Raw genomic sequence first — 19,251 nt, 5'->3', positions numbered from 1 at the left:
TTCATGTCACCTCAATGGGACATGCACATTTCCTTGGATCCTCAGGCAGGTTCCCCTTAGGTCTCAATGATCATCAAGTTTGGAGTCAGGAGCCAGGAGCCAGGAGCCAGGAGTGTCAGGATAAGTAGTTTATTTTAACAAATAGTTAAAAGATAAGCAATATTGCACACAACGCGTTTCAACCAACTGTTTGTGGTCTTCCTCAGGTGCTCTTCTAAATTACAATGGATATACCACAACTTATATAGGGGGTAGTATTACAGGCTTAATTGCTGAATTAATTATTTTTAATTTTTCTAGCAACATTGGCGCCATTAAGAAAATTATTAATAAGAATTGGCACATTTTACAACATGAGGAGGATATTAAACAATATATAGGTAACAAGCCTAAATTTATATTTAGGGGTGCAAAAAAACCTTAAACAAATGGTAACATCCAGTTTTATTAAAACAGAAGCACCGAGGAATTTTTTAAGTGACTGGACACAAGAACAGAAAGGTTTTTTTCTACTGTGGATCTTGCAGAGCCTGCTGCAACACCCTAAGACTGAATAATAAGAAAGTAGAGAAATTCCATTCCACAGTTACTAAAAAAGAGTATCACATTAAAACTCTAATTACTTGCCATTCTACCTATGTAATTTATCTCTTACAATGTAGCTGCGGATACCAATATGTGGGGAAAACGTCCCGCCAACTTAAGATAAGGATTAGCGAACACCTTAGAAATATTCAGAAAGGGTTTCCGAACCATAGTGTATCCAGACAATTTTTACAACACCATGGTTCGGATCCCAAGTTTCTAAGCTTTTTCGCTATCGAAAAAGTGGCAGGGCACTGGAGAGGTGGGGACATATCTAAAGCTCTAAGTTTAAAAGAATCCAAGTGGATTTTTGAATTACGTTCCCTGGCCCCAAAAGGTTTAAATATTGATTTTGAGATCAATAAGCTGCTATAATTGATGTTATCTGAGATAGTCCATACATGAGAATATTATTCCTTTTATATATTTTTTCTATTTCTATTTTTATGGCCCTTTTTAGCCTCTTTTAATTATTTTTTATATAGATTTTATCCATTTATTGGATCTTTTATTATTGGAGAAGGTTTGATTTTCTGGTTTTGACGGTTGGGATCAGGAAACTGCTGGACAGCTGTTTTTATAAATATGAGATTTTAGTTTATCTTTGTATAGTGACTCTATATCGGGTCCATCAATCACTTTAAGTTTATGCACTTTAAAATAAAGTAGTTTCCCTATTATTTATATTAGTGAGCTACATAAGAGATATATCTATTTTAGTCATTAAATTTATGCTGGGTGATGTAATTAATATGTATATTTTGTTTTGTTTTGTTTTCCCTATTTGTATGCAATATTTGCTCTGCGGTATGAGTATGTTACATGGGGACTGCTTGCCCACTCTTAAGATGGCCGCCTTGCACTCAAGTTGAAAATGGACATCCTTACATTCTTAGAAGAGGGAAGAGACTTTTCGCCATCCGATTATTAACGGAACCGGAAGTGATGTGACGGACGGTTCCTGCTGCTATACGCGTCACCGGAAGTGACACGACGGACGGACTCCATTGTTGTACGCGTCACCGGAAGTGACGTAACGGAACACCGAAAGGACTTTACACACCTCCATCTTCACAGTCACACTTGATCTCATCGTATCATGTATGTTGACTATGATGGGAGGAGGATATATAGTACTAATACTGTGTTTCCGTTGTTTTCTGCTATTTATGTATTATTGGGTTTATCTGTGTATCTTTCCGAACCGGATGTGGAGCCATATTGGAGGTGGCAGACCACATCCGGTCCGGATCATTTAAGGTAAATTACTTAAACAAGTGTTGTAAATTCAGCAATTAAGCCTGTAATACTACCCCCTATATAAGTTGTGGTATATCCATTGTAATTTAGAAGAGCACCTGAGGAAGACCACAAGCAGTTGGTTGAAACGCGTTGTGTGCAATATTGCTTTTTATTGCTTATCTTTTAACTATTTGTTAAAATAAACTACTTATCCTGACACTCCTGGCTCCTGGCTCCTGGCTCCTGGCTCCAAACTTGATGATCATTGAGACCTAAGGGGAACCTGCCTGAGGATCCAAGGAAATGTGCATGTCCCATTTAAGTGACATGAAAGCTGCATAAGTCCTGAGCCTACTTCTAAATGGCTCATTAAAGTGTGAGTGATTCCATCTCAGATTTTCCCTTTGTATCATATATAATATACAGGTTGCACTATGTCCTTCTCTGTGTTTATATTTTTTGTATAGGGATTTTCCATAAGTGAATCTAATTATTGTGTATAAAGGAGGAGATACCTAATTGCCATGTGTGTCAGTATGTCTGTGTGTATGTCAGAATGTCTGTATGTATGTCAGAATGTCTGTGTGTATGTTAGAATGTCTGTGTGTATGTTAGAATGTCTGTGTGTATGTCAGAATGTCTGTGTGTATGTCAGAATGTCTGTATGTATGTATGTATATATGTATGTATGCCAGTATGAATGAATGTATGTCTGTGTGTATATATGTGATGTTGGTGTATGTAGGTGTAAGTCATCATGCATGTGAGTCTGTACGTATGTTAGTATGTGTCTATCTGTCACTATGTATGCCTGTGTGTCTGTATATGTGTGTATGTCTCAGTATGTGTGTGTCAGTACGTATGCCTATATGCGTGATTTCTGTTTCAGCATGTGTGTCTGTTAGTATGTATCTTTGTGTGTGTGTGTGTCTGTGTCCTTTTGTATCAGTGTGTATTTTTGTTTCTTTTTGTGTATTCCTGTGGGCGGGATTTGGAGGCGGACCCTGTGGGCGGGATTGAGCTGAGTTAGGGCCCCAAAATTTCTATTGGCAGCCCTGCCTCCCAATAATCCCTCCACTCTGTCAGCAACATGCCGGACCCGAGCACCCTGGAGACAGCAAACTGTCCGGTTGAGTCGATTAGAGTGGCAGATTACCCTACCTACTCTCTTAATAATAGAGTCCCCTACCACCACAACCTGTCTAGACTTCCTTACCCTCTCAGCCCCACCCGTACTAGAGGGGCTGTTCCCACGGCTGTTAGAAGGAACAGCTTCCTGCGGTACAGCTACTTCTGAGCTGATGCTCCCAACATCTTCACTCAAACGGGCCGTTAGGCTGCCTGAGATCAGGACTAGCTAAACCTTTTCTCTTCCCTCCCCCCCCTGCTTCCTCGCCCCACTGTCACCCAGCTACGTGCCTGTTCCCCATCTGTCTTATCTCCTCCCTCTCCACTACCTGTCCCCACTAAACTCTGCTCAGTGAGCAGTAGACACCTCTCAAGATTGTCAATCTCCCTCAGTGTTACAATTTGCCTCTCCAGATCTCTAATTTGAGCTTCCAGAAAGGCCACTCGCTCACACCCACCACAGAGGTATGGACCCTGGACAGAATCATCCAGGCATGCATACATGCAGCAGGATGTGCACTGAGTTAAATTCGCAATCTTGCTAGCCCTCATCCCCAGTTACAAAAAACACAAGTGAGCAAAAACAATATTTACCCTCTTGGTTTAAACTCCCTTGTAGGTCTCAACTCATGTTGTTTTAACTCCTACTTAAAAGAGATTACTTAAAATAGCCTACTTTCAAGCAAACTCCAGTGAGCAAGCTCTGTGAGTCAGTAGTGGGTTTATATTGGCAATACAAATCCCACACAGGAGCAGCAGCACCCACAAGGAGGGGAATAGGAACAACAAGAGAGGGGAAAAAAATGTAAAAAAAAAAGGAGGAAAAACTTTTTAAATAAAACCAGCAAGGAGAAAATATAGAAGAAAAAAAAAGGAACAAAATTTAAATATATCCAGCAAAGAGAAAAAAAAAAAAATATATATATATATATATATATATATATATGAAAAGGGGAAAAAAGTTACAAAAAAATAAAATTAATCAAAACAGCAAGGAGAAAAATACATTAAAAAGGGTAAAAGTAAAAAAAAACAAAATACAAAACAAAAAATTTGAACCTGATTTTTTTTCCCTCTTGGTATTAACTATTACCAACCGCAGTCCACCAGTTCTCCTACAAACTCATGTGTGTTCGGGTTGGAGTTCGGTGTTCGGCAATTTAATGACGCGTTTTGAAAGGCTGCAGGGCAGCCAATCAACAAGCGTTTGACTCGTGTGCCCTTAGAAGCCATCACAGCCATGCCTACTAATGGCATGGCTGTGATTGGCCAGTGCAGCATGTGACCCAGCCTCTATATAAGCTGGTTACTTAGTATTATTAAATTATGCCCCTACTCGCTATACCGTGAGTAGGGGATTGTCTATTAAACAGTGAGCAGCCTGTGGCTATTGCCCTCCCCCCCCCCCGGTCCCCACCCCTGATAGGCGAGTGGGGGCCCTAAATACCAATAAGGGGGGACCTATTGTCCTCCCCTCTGGCCCCCACCCCTGAGTGGTGGGTGGGGCCCTAAATATCAATAAGGGGGGACCTATTGTCCTCCCCCCTGAGTGGTGAATGGGGGCCCTAAATAACAATAAGGAGGGGGATCTACTGTCCTCCCCCAGGCCCCCACCCCTGTGCAGCGGTGGGGGCCCTAAATAACTGTAAAGGGGGGACCTACTGTCTTCCCCTCGTCCCCCACCCCTACGTGGCGGGTAGGTGCCCTAAATAACAATGTTTTCTTTTATCTAAAATCTTCTTTTTTCAGCCCCAAAAAAGGCCAAATAAAAAAACATAATAACCGACGCAATAAAAAAATAAAAAAAAATAAAAAATAATCCTTCTTCACCCATGGAGGGCTCCGTGCAGACTGAGCTCTGCAGGGCGGGGGAAGGCTTATAAAGCCTTGCCCCGCTCTGCAATTAGGCTCAGAGCACTCTGATTGGTGGATTTCAAGCCAACCAATCAGAGTGCTGTGACAGATAAATGTAGAGACTTACCTGTCAGTCTCTTCATTTACCTGTCAGAGCACTCTGATTGGATGGCTTAAACCCACCAATCAGAGTGCTCTGTGTCATTTTACACAGGATGAGGGGGTAGGTAGGGGTTATTTTTTGGGGTTTAGAATAAAGAAGACATCAAATGGTAAGTCTATTTAAAAAAAAAAAAGTATTTAGGGTCGAATAGCGGCCACAAAAATGATACTCCTACCAAAACTCCAGTACCTGTTTCGTACTCTACAGATACATCTCCCCAAAAAATTTCTTCGAAATACACAAGCTATGATTAATGCATTCATATGGAATAACAAAAAACCGAGAGTGGCAGCATCCACTTTATACAAATCCTTCAAAGAAGGAGGAACAGGGATACCACACTTAGAAACGTACTACTCAGCTTCAATCCTCAGTCCACTGATTATGGCATTCCACCAACAGCCGCCACCGGAATGGCTCACAATAGAGGCAACATACACGAATGTTAACAGTCTACCTACCTTGGTTTGGATACCACGACACAATAGACCTAAGCACAGAGACATGTTACCAACCACCAAATTATCTTTGACCATATGGGATACACATAAGACCAAATCGTGGCCTTCGCCTTACCCCTCACCAGCCATGAGGCTACAGGCCCTCACAATAATTATACCACAATTTAACGCCAAGGAGTGGGCAAGGTATGGCATCAAATCCTTGCACCAGCTGATAGATAACAATAAACTGATCTCCTTTGCACACCTGCAAATCAAATATCTAATACCACAAACCATGTACTTTAAGTACTTGCAAATACAGTCATGGTATAGCAAACACTATCCCACAAATACCACACTTAGGCAGGATTGGCAACTATCGCCCATTGAGCAACTTTGTATACAAGACAAGCCACCTACTAAACTAATTTCCCAATTATACAATATAAGTATTCAAAAACTTAACAAGGCTAAATCCTCCTTTCTCTCATCCTGGGAAATTGACTTCCAAAAGAAATTAGATGACTCAGAATGGAGCCGCATATTTAAGGCAAATAGGAACCTGACACTATGCAACACACATATAGAAATATCTAGGAAGATGCTATATCGCTGGCACCTGGTTCCATCCAAATTAAAACACTTTGATCCTCGAAACTCAGGGCAATGCTGGAGGTGCGGACAGCAAATGGGCACCGTGTATCATATATGGTGGTCCTGTCCAAAAATAGCACCGTTCTGGGCTCAAATTGCGCAGTTAATCCAAGAGTCATCAAGACTAACGATGCCACTCCAACCTGAACAATATTTGCTACACCTATTCCCACAAAACATTACAAAACCCATACGATATCTGCTTTATCATATACTCATTGCAGCGCTACAAACTATCAGTAGAAACTGGTTAGCATCACATACACCGACCTTACAGGAATGCATTTTAATTATAGAATCATCCAAACTATATGAAATCATGGCCAGGAAAACAAGGCCTGAGCAACAATTTTGGGTAGAGGCATGGGAATTGTGGGATAACTACAATAAACGAATGACCTCCAATTTTGCAAAGTGAGAAGAACATAAGGATCCCCAGTATTAACTGGGAATGCTAGATTCAAACGTAAATTTTGTTTCTCCGCCTCGACCATACCTTCCCCCCTCCCCCCCCACCTTCCCCATACTCTCACTACTAAACCAAAAACGGAAAGGTATGAGGTGCAGCGAAATAACCACAGTATAATACATACAGGATTAGGTGTATGATTGCAATTGCTCGTAAAGACAAGTATGACATATGCATGGAAGATACTAAATTGTAAAAAAGATGTTGGTTCACGAGAATGTAAACATGATGTAAACAACAAATGTCTGTATGCTGTACTCTTGTATTATCCGGTAAAGTGCAAATAAAAATAAAAAAAAAGTATTTAGATTATTTTTTATTATTATTATTTTTAGGATGAAGGGGGGTAGGTAGAGGTTATTTTTTGTGGGGCAGGGGCGTGACTAGGGGTTTGGGGACACCTAGTCACCTGGGGGGTGGGTTAATTTTTATTTAGGGACCCCACCCGCCGTGCAGGGGTGGGGGCCGGGGGGAGGACAGTAGGCACCCCCAATTTTTATTTATGACCTCCACCCACCGCTCAGGGGTGGGGGTCGAGGGAGGAGCACAGTAGGTCACCCCCCAAATTTTTTTATGGCCCCCACCCACCGCTCAGAGATGGGGCCAGGGGGGGAGAACAGTTGGTCCCCCCACCAATTATTATTTATGGCCCCCACCCACCGCGCAGGGGTGGGGGCCGGGAGGGAGGACAGTAGGTCCCCCCCAATTCTTATTTATGGCACCCACCCACCGCTCAGGGCTGGGGGCCAGGAGGGAGGACAATAGGTCCCCCCCTTATTGATATTTAGTGCCCCCACCCACCGCTTCAGGGTCGGGGCCTGGGGGAGACAAAATGTCCACCCCCTTATTGGTATTAAGGGCCCCCACCCGCCGTTCAGGGATGGGGGCCGGGGTGGGGGGGCAACAGGTCCACCCTTTAGTTTAAAAGCCACCACTCACACATCAAGGGTGGGGGCTCAGGAGGGGGGAATGTTTGGGTTTTTTTTTAACAGTGAGCAGCCACAGGTTGCTCACTGTTTAATAGACAATCCTCTACTCGCGGTATAGCGAGTAGGGGCATAATTTAATAATACTAAGTAACCAGCTTATATAGAGGCTGGGTCACATGCTGCACTGGCCAATAACAGCCATGCCATTAGTAGGCATGGCTGTGATGGCTTCTAAGGGCAAACGAGTCAAACGCTTGTTGATTGGCAGCCCTGCAGCCTTTCTAAACGCATCAGTAAAACACCGAACACACAGTGATATGTCCGTGTTCGGTCCGGGGTCCAAAAAAACGTAATGTTCGGTATGAACCCGAACTTTACAGTCCGGGTTCGCTCAACTCTATTCATAAACAATTTATAGACAAGCCTCTTACTTATGTAAGTATTTTAATCCATTTATTTATATCTCTTTCTGTCTAATTCCACTCTCTCCTTCCCCCATCTCCTCTCCTAATTGGGTCCTTTTCTGTACCCCTTTCATTTATCGAAAATAAGCCACTACTCGTAAGGGCGGGAGACAGAAAGAAGAAGAAGAAGACAAAAAAAAATAAACAACAACTTATCTTATGATTACAGAGGTTTCTCAGTTGTAAAAGTTTCTTCAGTATCAATTAATTTTATAATTTTCCCATTACCCCTCTATTTTTCTTCTACTTCTTAATTTGTGAATTGATCATAATTATTTATAATTATAATTGCCACTTTATTTTGTGGTTATATGTGCAAGAGGATTTTTTTTTTGTGTTTGCATTCCCTTACTTGATGTGTTTTAATACCTAATATCCTACTATTTTAAGTGTAAGTGGGACTATATTTGTGGTACTTATTCATTTAGCGAGATAATCTGTGAAAAATCTAAATTTGTTTTATCTTTTCTTTCCACTTATTTCTTTCTATTCCTTTCATCTCTCTTCTTTGTATTTCACTTACTAATATTTAAACAAGTGCTCTTGTTGTAATTTCTGTGAATATTTACTAAAACTATTAAGTGAATCTATCTATTGTTAAGTTGCATTCACTATATCTTATAGAAGGGTGGGGGGAAAAACACACACAAAAAACACAATTTACTTTGTTTTTTGCCTTTTCTCCTTTTACAGTTAAACTTATCTAAGATTGATGGAATTCAACCATTCCCTTGCCGCGTCATATGTCTTGAATGTTTGCCAGTCATTGCTGTGCAAAATCTGAAACAAGGCTGGAGAAAAGTCTCTTCTTTTAAGTCTTGTATTGTATGAGATGTCTGGGAGAGCAAATATGTATTTGAATTTTTCTGGGTAGATGTATGAAATTAGCTCAACAAAAAAAACAAATTTTGCCTCATTATTCTACTTGATACATGGATTCCTTGGAGTATATGTCTGCTGCATACAACAGCTTTGAAACACAAGTCAGAAAGAGGTGCAATGCCAGTGAACCCCTCATGGACAGCTGTTTCATTGTTATTTCCACACATCAGCATGAGATAGGTTACTGGCTTGCTATGGAGGCTTGGCGTTGGTTGTTAAGTACATACCAAATAATATATACAGGGAGTGCAGAATTATTAGGCAAGTTGTATTTTTGAGGATTAATTTTATTATTGAACAACAACCATGTTCTCAATGAACCCAAAAAACTCATTAATATCAAAGCTGAATATTTTTGGAAGTAGTTTTTAGTTTGTTTTTAGTTATAGCTATTTTAGGGGGATATCTGTGTGTGCAGGTGACTATTACTGTGCATAATTATTAGGCAACTTAACAAAAAACAAATATATACCCATTTCAATTATTTATTTTTACCAGTGAAACCAATATAACATCTCAACATTCACAAATATACATTTCTGACTTTCAAAAACATAACAAAAACAAATCAGTGACCAATATAGCCACCTTTCTTTGCAAGGACACTCAAAAGCCTGCCATCCATGGATTCTGTCAGTGTTTTGATCTGTTCACCATCAACATTGCGTGCAGCAGCAACCACAGCCTCCCAGACACTGTTCAGAGAGGTGTACTGTTTTCCCTCCTTGTAAATCTCACATTTGATGATGGACCACAGGTTCTCAATGGGGTTCAGATCAGGTGAACAAGGAGGCCATGTCATTAGATTTTCTTCTTTTATACCCTTTCTTGCCAGCCACGCTGTGGAGTACTTGGACGCGTGTGATGGAGCATTGTCCTGCATGAAAATCATTTTCTTGAAGGATGCAGACTTCTTCCTGTACCACTGCTTGAAGAAGGTGTCTTCCAGAAACTGGGAGTTGAGCTTGACTCCATCCTCAACCCGAAAAGGCCCCACAAGCTCATCTTTGATGATCCCAGCCCAAACCAGTACTCCACCTCCACCTTGCTGGCGTCTGAGTCGGACTGGAGCTCTCTGCCCTTTACCAATCCATCCATCTGGCCCATCAAGACTCACTCTCATTTCATCAGTCCATAAAACCTTAGAAAAATCAGTCTTGAGATATTTCTTGGCCCAGTCTTGACGTTTCAGCTTGTGTGTCTTGTTCAGTGGTGGTCGTCTTTCAGCGTTTCTTACCTTGGCCATGTCTCTGAGTATTGCACACCTTGTGCTTTCGGGCACTCCAGTGATGTTGCAGCTCTGAAATATGGCCAAACTGGTGGCAAGTGGCATCTTGGCAGCTGCACGCTTGACTTTTCTCAGTTCATGGGCAGTTATTTTGCTCCTTGGTTTCTCCACACGCTTCTTGCGACCCTGTTGACTATTTTGAATGAAACACTTGATTGTTCGATGATCACGCTTCAGAAGCTTTGCAATTTTAAGAGTGCTGCATCCCTCTGCAAGATATCTCACTATTTTAAACTTTTCTGAGCCTGTCAAGTCCTTCTTTTGACCCATTTTGCCAAAGGAAAGGAGGTTGCCTAATAATTATGCACACCTGATATAGGGTGTTGATGTCATTAGACCACACCCCTTCTCATTACAGAGATGCACATCACCTAATATGCTTAGTTGGTAGTAGGCTTTCGAGCCTATACAGCTTGGAGTAAGACAACATGCATAAAGATGATGATGTGGTCAAAATACTAATTTGCCTAATAATTCTGCACGCAGTGTATATACACACACTGGATTTCTTTCACATTTGTTACTAGATTATTACTTTACTATAATAATGCAGTAGTAGTAGTACATGTAGTTATTTATCTGATTCTGATAGAATTTGATTGCCAATTACTTAATTTGTATACACCAAATGTTTATTCTGCTCCACTAGTCATCCCCCCTGCTTGCCACTCCTAGCTGTAAAGTTCTTATATATCCAACACCACTATCTGAGAAAGCCCACAAAAGTGTCCTCAGAGGACATGCAATTCAAATTGTGACACATAAGAAATGGTAAGCCCAAAGTCTTAAGTCTGACTTACTAATTAAAATATCGGAAATTGAATCCAGGCACAAGAGCTCAAATAGAAGATGACTACAAAGATCAATTAGAGGCCTGCAGACAACCACACCCTACTCAACCACAGATGCTACACACACTCGAATAAAGGGGACAAGCTCCTCGCAAAAATGCTCAGCAGAAAATAATTCAGGCACAGGTTCAAAAATTAAAGTGCTTGACCGTAACCATCCAACCAACTCCTGTTCGCGATACTCCACCCTATACAACCTTCCACAATGTCACACTAACAGACGGGATGGTTCCAGAGATATTGCTAGTGCTACTGACCGATTTTTAATTTACCGCCCAAGATCATCTAGGTGGAAGGTACGGAATATCTTGAAACACAGATTACGGAATGTGAAATAAAATTGGCAATCAAAACGGGCAGAGCTCCGGGACTGGATGGATTAAACCTGGACTACTGTAAGTGTTATGCAGACCTGTTAATTCCAAGCCTGACAAAAGCACTTAGCACACTCACCACAGGAGGCACTTCCACCACCATCACTATCCTACCTAAACATCCAGAATTATGGAGTAGTTACAGGTCAATCTGTCTACTGAATGTGGATATGAAACTCTTCACCAAAGTTTTGGCAACTAGGCTGCAAACATTTCTACCGGGTCTAGTCCACCCGGATCTGACAGGATTTATCCCTGGTTGGGAGGCTAGAGATAGCACCCTCAGAGCGCTCTCGATACAACACCTCACGAGGAGGGAGGTAATACTGTTACTGTTCCTTTTCAACCAATGCTGAAAAAGCATTTGGTGGACTGGTCGTTCCTGTGGACGTTTATGCATGGCAGAGGATTCAGTGCCACAATGCTATCCTGGATCCAGGCTACATATAGCAACCAGAATGCTAAAGTCCGGGCAAACATCACAAAGTTTCAGTGTAAGGGCCTCATAAAGTTGCAGCGTATGCTGATGATATGTAATTCTTTGTCACACAACCTAGAATCACACTACTATGAAGGAATTTGAGCGGTACATGCCAATACCTCACTACAACCCAGCTTCCCCTTTCAATGGTGTCTGTCCCAAATTAAATATCTGGGAATGTTGCCGGCAAATTCTAGGTTTTATTTTAGTCAGAACATATGTACAATTGCCTTCATTCTCAAAGGGTTAATGTTGTGGCTTATCAGTGTACGTGTATTCACTGTAGCCAAGAGTACTGCAAAATATGGTAAACAAAAAATACTTATATTGGTACTACAGATATATGCATTAAATCTATCTATCTATCTATCTATCAATATGTATCCATACATAAACAGAAAAATATACAAACTGTAAACTGAAAGCAAATGGATTGTTGAGTTATACGTATTTTATCAGTATTTGTCTGTGTTTTAAATGTTATTTTGTTTTAAACATAAATATAAATGTAGTCCTCCTTGCAAATATTCTTTAGAAGCAAAGAAAAAAAGTCTTATCTGCCAAAATAAACTCACAGATAATTCAGTTCCCTGCACACATTCTTTCATCACAAAAGAGAATGTCTAATCTGAAGATAGTTCTTCAGATAAGATGGGTGCATGCACAACCTTTTTCATAACTGTAATTGTTCCTTTTCGATATTCAAACCACAACTTCCCAAAATTGTTGTATAAAACCAATAGATACAGTTACTTGAAGAAGACAAGCTGCTGAGCTTTGTGGAAAGTCAAAATCACAATAAAGCAGAAACCGACTGAGAAGGTCAGGAAAATTTGTATTTCAGTTAAATTTCAACTTCTTACTTTATGAATATTGTTTTAACAGTTTATATTTATTTTTCTAGCAAAGATGTTTACATTTCTGTTAATGCTGTTCTTGGTAGGATCTGTCTCTGCTCAAACAATTGGTGAGTTAATAAGTAAATGTAATATTGTGTTTTTATTTTTATAGCAGTATTATTATTTACTATGTGTGGATTGTTGGGAATTCAATATAATTCCACATTTTAGACATAAATAGTTGATACAAAAAAATAGGGCTTACTAAGAACTTGTGTAATTTGGCTATTCTGTCTTAAAATTTGAAATTAACGTTGAATTAATGTAAAATTCCCAACAAATCACAATTTCATTAATAATTTTGAGAATTTTTTTTATTGACCTATATATATCTTCTAGGGGAAGACTATGAGGAAGATTGTGATGCCCAAGAAAATACAGAGACTTCCCTTCAAAGTGAAGGAAATTCTGAAGAATGCCAAAATATCTCTATGGCATTGGACACAACCGCATATCCCAAAATAGGTTCGGGGGATGAGAGAAGATACTACAAATTCTTCAGCTGTAGTACTAACTTTTATAGAGCTCAGGTTAGTGTGTGCTGCTTTGTATGTAATTAATTATAATGTAGTATATTTAAGCTTTGAAGTTAATGTTTTTCTATTGTTCAATTTTGAGAGAGATAATTTTAACACAAAGAATTAATCACTTAAGTCTTAATTGTAAGGTTAATTAAGTGGCTAATATACCTGAACTTAATATGTAGAAAAAGTTTTCCTGTTAAAAACTGTGAAATTCACTTTGAATTGCCAACAATTCACACTTTAGTGAATGACCCTTAAAATATTCAGATATCTGTAACCTACGCCAGTGAAATTATTGTGGGCTATATTTTCATCTGTACATTGGGGCTTCCAACATTTTCTAACATTCTATGGGCAAGGACAGAAACATTCTTCCATTCCAACTGTTGAGGGACTCCTAGTGTCTCCTTCTAAGCCTACAAAGTTTTTCATCTTGAAACTACAAATGTTATTCCCTAGATTCCAAAATCTAATGATAAAAAAAATATGGTGAATAATAATAATAATAATAATAATAATATAATTGATAGACAAATATAGAGAGCAGATAATATAGAATCAAAAATAAGTAATCGATAACTAATGCCACTTACAAAATAGAAACATTTAATTATATAGTGGCAGTTTTTGATTATTTTGTACCAATTTTGCAGTTTACATAATAACACACAATTACAGATTCTACTTCCTTCACTCTTCTCTACATCTTCCCACTGAAAGCACAGTTGCATTTTGGATATATTTTGTCATGAAATCAGTATCAATGGTATAATTTATTCATTTGTTGTTCACAGAAATGGTGCAGACACTACCATGGGAATCTCAGTTCTATCCACAATATTAATACCAATAATTTCATTGAACATTTCGTGAGTCGTGTAAACAGACATGTGAGATTCATCTGGATTGGTGTGAGGAGAAATGGATGGGTAAGTAGAATCTAATTACATGATTTAACATGAATCACTAAATAGTATATTGTTGGGAATTCACAGAGGAAATGAAAATTCAAAGCCAAAATTGTGTAGATGTATTGTACAGTTTCCCAATTAAGATATGTTGGCCAAAATGTGTAAGTTCCTTGTCAGTTGCTTAAAATTGCTGTTTTAGTGATTACAATGGTAAGTAGGCAAACCATGTTTAACCAGTTGACTTTTTACCTTCTAAAGTCTGAGCTAAACTCCGCACTTTCAGAAGAGCTAAAAAAATTCTGCTTAGGAATTTCCTGTTCTTTGGCATTAGTAGTAGAGGCAGGGAGTGGCATCCAGCAGCCCCCAAGTTAAAAGGCAAACCTTTAAAAAACAGTTTGACTACTTACATTAGGGCGGATGTCAGGGCACTCCTGGTATCATAACCACTACAGCAAGCTAGGTTAAGGTGCTTGGAGTGTTAATTTAAATATATTTATTAGTTAGGGACTATTTTCTCCATGCTAAGCACTGGCTTATACCTTTTACTTCAAAATGCTATCTTATTGTTCATATACATGCACTAAATGTCTCACTTTCTTTGAACTTGCCAGGCATGTCCACTTTGATCACTTTAACTTTATTCATACGTGTCTTTTTTTCTTTTTTTTGTCTCCAGTACAATATTCTGTTCATTGCGATTTCATAGATGTATGTATAATACTCAATTGTACATCAATAATTATAATTTCAGATTTGTGCCCTGATTTAATATGTAGGTTAAGCTTTTCAACCATTTAAGCCTATGGGTATTTTGGTAGATTCATCATTGGAAAAGGTGATTGAAAAATATTAAATCATTTGAAAAAGTTTATCCAAAATTTTTTAATTAAGTTCAGTGTCCCATTAATAATTAAAGGATAGGAGTAAGAGTTCTATGGCTTAAAATCAAAGCCAGTGTTATAAGGCCTTCTGTAGTGGCTATTGTGCTAGGAGTGCTCATGCTAACTCCCTCGCAAAGCAAGAAATCAAACTATTTAAAGGAACACTCTAAGCATCATAACCAAAGCAGCTAAATAATATTTAAAGGGTCTTGTACATCAGGGGTGCCTAAAAGGTACAACTCCAAATTTTTAAGAACTAGACTTGTAGAAATCCAATAGCATGGGAACAGAACGGCTTCTTAATATTCAAGCAGCTTTACTTGTTAAGGAGAAAAACAAGTGACAACGTTTCGGTCTCACTATGAGATCTTTGTCAAGTCTAAGAAATCGACTTGTGCATTTGTATTCGTAACAATCACAAATGTCTGATTCATTCAATGATCGAATCACACAACGGATGGAATTCTTCTGTGTGATTCGTTCACTTGTTGATTCAGACGATGCTCTCAGCGTTGGCATCACAGAAAAGGAGGGAAAGGGAGAGTGAGTTGATTTAATATTTTTGGATAAGCTTTTCAAATTATTACAATCTGGCCTTGATTTAATAAGCTTTCCAAATGATTCCAGTCTTTTACAAAAACTTTCCGAATGATTTATCTACCAAAGTTCCCATAGATTTCAATGGTGACTACAGTTAAATCTTTTTTCACATAGTGGAATCACAAGTACAAAAATACTAAATTGAGGACTAAATAAAAAAAAAATTAATAGAGGTTTGAAATCAAGACCTCTGTTGGAAAAAATTGTTTATCAGAATAGACTTTGGCATCAATTTAATAAGCTTTCCATATGATTGAATACAGATTGATCTACAGAGTTAAAATGACAGTATTCACTGTAGCCTGTTATTGCTGCTGTTGAAATAGAAGTTTACATGTTTGATTGTGTATTATTTTACCACTGATCTGTGTCTCTATGGTCTATCTCAATTCTTCTCAGAAATGTCAACTCAGAAATGTAGATGGTAGTCGACTGGATTATACCAACTGGGCATGGGGGAACCCTAAACATTTTTGCCATAGGTGCACCGCCCTCAATATTAGCAGTAAGTAAAAGTAGAACCCAAATAAAGAATTAAGTATTGCTACATGTATTAGTTATTAGTATAAAAGGCAATAGGGTTTATCCTCCAAAGCTGTATTGTAGAAAGTTTACATCAAAATTGCAGAGTAGGAAGAAATGTCCATTTCATCAATTTATTTTTTGATTACAAGTTGCTGTTCCCTGTCAAATTACAGTGCGCTGTAGTAGTTTTGGTGTGTGGAATTTTCCTTTGAAGTATTTTCTTTAAAATAAATGCTATGTATTTAATTTTTTGACATAACTAGTAATGTCAAATAATAGTTTGCACATGTTATTGTGTCTTTCTGTATTAATTCGTACAATCAGAAGCTATAGCATATGCAATATTTTTTTTAAAATTAAAATAATATAATGGCAGCTTTTATTTGAAATAGACATCATCAAATTTGTCATATGTTATAATATTTTATTGGGCATCACACTGTTACTGAGAATTTCTTTTATTTTGCTTTTTTTGTACAGATGGGAAATGGTACTCTTTCCATTGCTGTGCTAGACTGCCATATATTTGCACCATTAGGTATTAACGATGTTCTCAAAATGCTTGCAACGCCTTCTTCTCTACATTGGTACTCGAATAATCTGCTCATAAACAAATTCCCCATAAAGCTGAATACAAATGATTTATGATGTGTGTCGCTGAGATGGTTAGTAGTTTACTGTGTGTTTGCTTCTTCAAGACATTCTGCATTTTCTTGGACAGGGTTTGAAAGAGCTGCCAAACAGTATGTCAGACCTTCCAGCTGTCCTGATTCTGGGGGAATAGTCCCTATTTTGGGGTCCTGGCCCTGCCTCCTAATTTAGTTCCTGGTTTCCAAGAGTACAACACAAATACATCATTAGCTTCACTTGTGCTCTGTGGTGGGCACTAGGACCATGCAGAGAGTGTTTCAGAAGCATTCCCTGCATTGTCCTGCATGTAGAAGAGCAGCTGGGAGGCTGTCTGTTAGCTTGGAGTGATTAATGCCAGGCTGACATGCCACTTCAGGGCCACATCCACCCATTGTGGGCATCGCCAGAGACAGTCACCTTGTTTGGTGGCTGTCACCCTTGCTGCCCTGTTGTGTATTTGTACCCCACTCATCTAGACTGTAAGCTTGTTTGAGCAGGGTCCTCATCTACCTATTGTCCCTATGTCACTGTGTAATTGTCTAATGTATTGTAAATTTCCCCACCTTTCACAATATTATAAAGCGCTGTGGAATTAGATGGCGCTATATTAATACCAATAATAATAATGCACGTTACATCATTGGTGACACCCACCTGCACACCCATCCTTAATCCAAACCTCTCAAGGTATGGTACGGCAAATTATGGGCTACTGGTATGAAGTTACTGGCACTTGCCCTGGTTTCCTGGCAACATTCAGTTTAAAGCGACATTGTGGGCACCAATACAAATTTAATGCATTTGATTTTGTTCTCATTAATTTGCCGTATTTATTTGCATTCTTAAATCTTTATAGTTTTTTTCACACAAAAAAGTCTTGCAAAATGCTGCGTCCTTAGCCACACTCCCCCATGCAAGCAAGAACATCAAAAGTATGTACACAGTCTCAGCCCCAACAGCACTGAGTGAGAGACTTTTTTAATTCACAACCTGGCTTGTAGACAGTCAGAGAAACTACATACAGTTGGTGTTATCCTTACTGTATACCTCTCTGAGTGCCCTCTTTAGTCAGTGGCCGAGCTGTGTGCATACGTTTTGATTAAAAAGTATTTTTCTTGAGTGAGGGTGTGTGACTAAAGAAACAGGCTTATCGTGCAGCATTCTGCAAAACATTTTTTATCATACTTATAAAACTATAAAAGCATAAATATTTGAGCATGCATAAAATACAGTATATTGATGAGGCCAAAACCTATCAAATTAATTAAGGTAGTATCGGTGCCCAGAGTGTCCCTTTAATTAATTTGAAACATAAAATGTCTAAATACTCCCAGGTAGCACTTAATTCCTACTTCATTGCCCAGATTGAGCATTGTCAGTAATTCATGTGGCGTCACTGGCAATGCCCCTTCAGGCCTGCCCACATCCTGTCCTGAGTTTATATCACCTGTGTGGTATGCTAATGTAACTGGATAACTGTGCTGTCATTTCCTGTTTACAAAGAGACCATGTCTTAGAACTGTGTAAATGAGCTGAGATTTTTATAAACGTAAATGCTTTTAACAATGTACTAAACTATTAAAAATTCATGCAGCAACTCAGTTGTGGAACTTAATTTCCTTTATACCTTATTACAAAAACAAAATTGTATATTTTTTATTTTGGTAATAATCACATTAGGGGTCAAGTCCTGGGGAAAAAAGTGTGGGAACTCTCCCCCACCAAAAAAAAACCCACTCGTATGCATATATAAACGCGTGCACACACATACACTCACAGACACACACATGCACTCAGACACTCACAGACGCACACACATACTCAGACACTCACACAGTGGTGTATTTTAATTTTGTGCTGCCCTAGGCATGACTATACCGGAGCACCCCCTAATCTAAATTTACCACCCCTTCCTGTCAAGGGCGCACCGCTTCCTGATTAAGAACCCACCCCTTCCTCTTTAGACTCCACCTTTTCCTGCTCCTTTTAAAGAAATACTATAGTGCCAGGAAAACAAAGCTGTTTTCCTGGCACTATAATTCCCTGTAGTGCCCCCCCTCCCTCATTCGACACTGATGGGGTTAAATCCTATGGGTATTTAGCAGATGCTGGATGTCCTCATGCACAGGGTGGGGACGTCCAGCATCAGTTAGGCGACTTTTGGTCACCTAACCACCCGAAAGTCCCTCTAGTGTCTGATAGACAGCCACTAGAGGTGGAGTTACCCCTCAAGGTAATTATTGCAGTTTCTGAGAAACCGCAATAATTAAACTTGCAGGTTTAAGGGGACTGGGACACTGCACCCAGACCACTTCAATGAGCTGAAATTGTCTGGGTGCCTATAGTGTCCCTCTAAGCACACTCTCTGACAGACACCCACACTGGCAGATACACACTGACAGTAACACACACACTACGTGACAAACACACAGACGTCACTGATTTGACACACACACACATTCACTGACACACAC

The 19,251-nt window shown here is 39.2% G+C and overlaps 1 protein-coding gene across 1 annotated transcript; it reads left to right on the top strand.

Annotated features, from left to right (window-relative positions):
- Positions 1–12,571: 12,571 nt before the first annotated feature.
- Positions 12,572–18,374, top strand: LOC134575486 (bone marrow proteoglycan-like). The gene is made up of 6 exons (XM_063434797.1): positions 12,572–12,629; positions 12,712–12,774; positions 13,046–13,236; positions 14,025–14,159; positions 16,022–16,127; positions 16,628–18,374. The coding sequence occupies exons 2-6, from the start codon at positions 12,717–12,719 to the stop codon at positions 16,690–16,692; spliced, it is 555 nt and encodes a 184-aa protein (XP_063290867.1). The 5' UTR covers positions 12,572–12,629; positions 12,712–12,716; the 3' UTR covers positions 16,693–18,374.
- The last annotated feature ends 877 nt before the right edge of the window (positions 18,375–19,251 follow it).

Source organism: Pelobates fuscus, chromosome 10 (assembly GCF_036172605.1).
Source record: "Pelobates fuscus isolate aPelFus1 chromosome 10, aPelFus1.pri, whole genome shotgun sequence".
In the NCBI taxonomy this organism is placed as follows: domain Eukaryota; kingdom Metazoa; phylum Chordata; class Amphibia; order Anura; family Pelobatidae; genus Pelobates; species Pelobates fuscus.
This window is presented reverse-complemented; position numbering and strand designations above follow the sequence as displayed.

Bases quoted from the DNA above. Each gene is read 5' to 3' on its own strand.
- LOC134575486 (XM_063434797.1), top strand. From the start codon at position 12,717: ATGTTTACATTTCTGTTAATGCTGTTCTTGGTAGGATCTGTCTCTGCT. The intron at 14,160-16,021 runs GTAAGTAGAATC...AATTCTTCTCAG, and splicing joins GTGTGAGGAGAAATGGATGG to AAATGTCAACTCAGAAATGT. The intron at 16,128-16,627 runs GTAAGTAAAAGT...TTTTTTGTACAG, and splicing joins CACCGCCCTCAATATTAGCA to ATGGGAAATGGTACTCTTTC.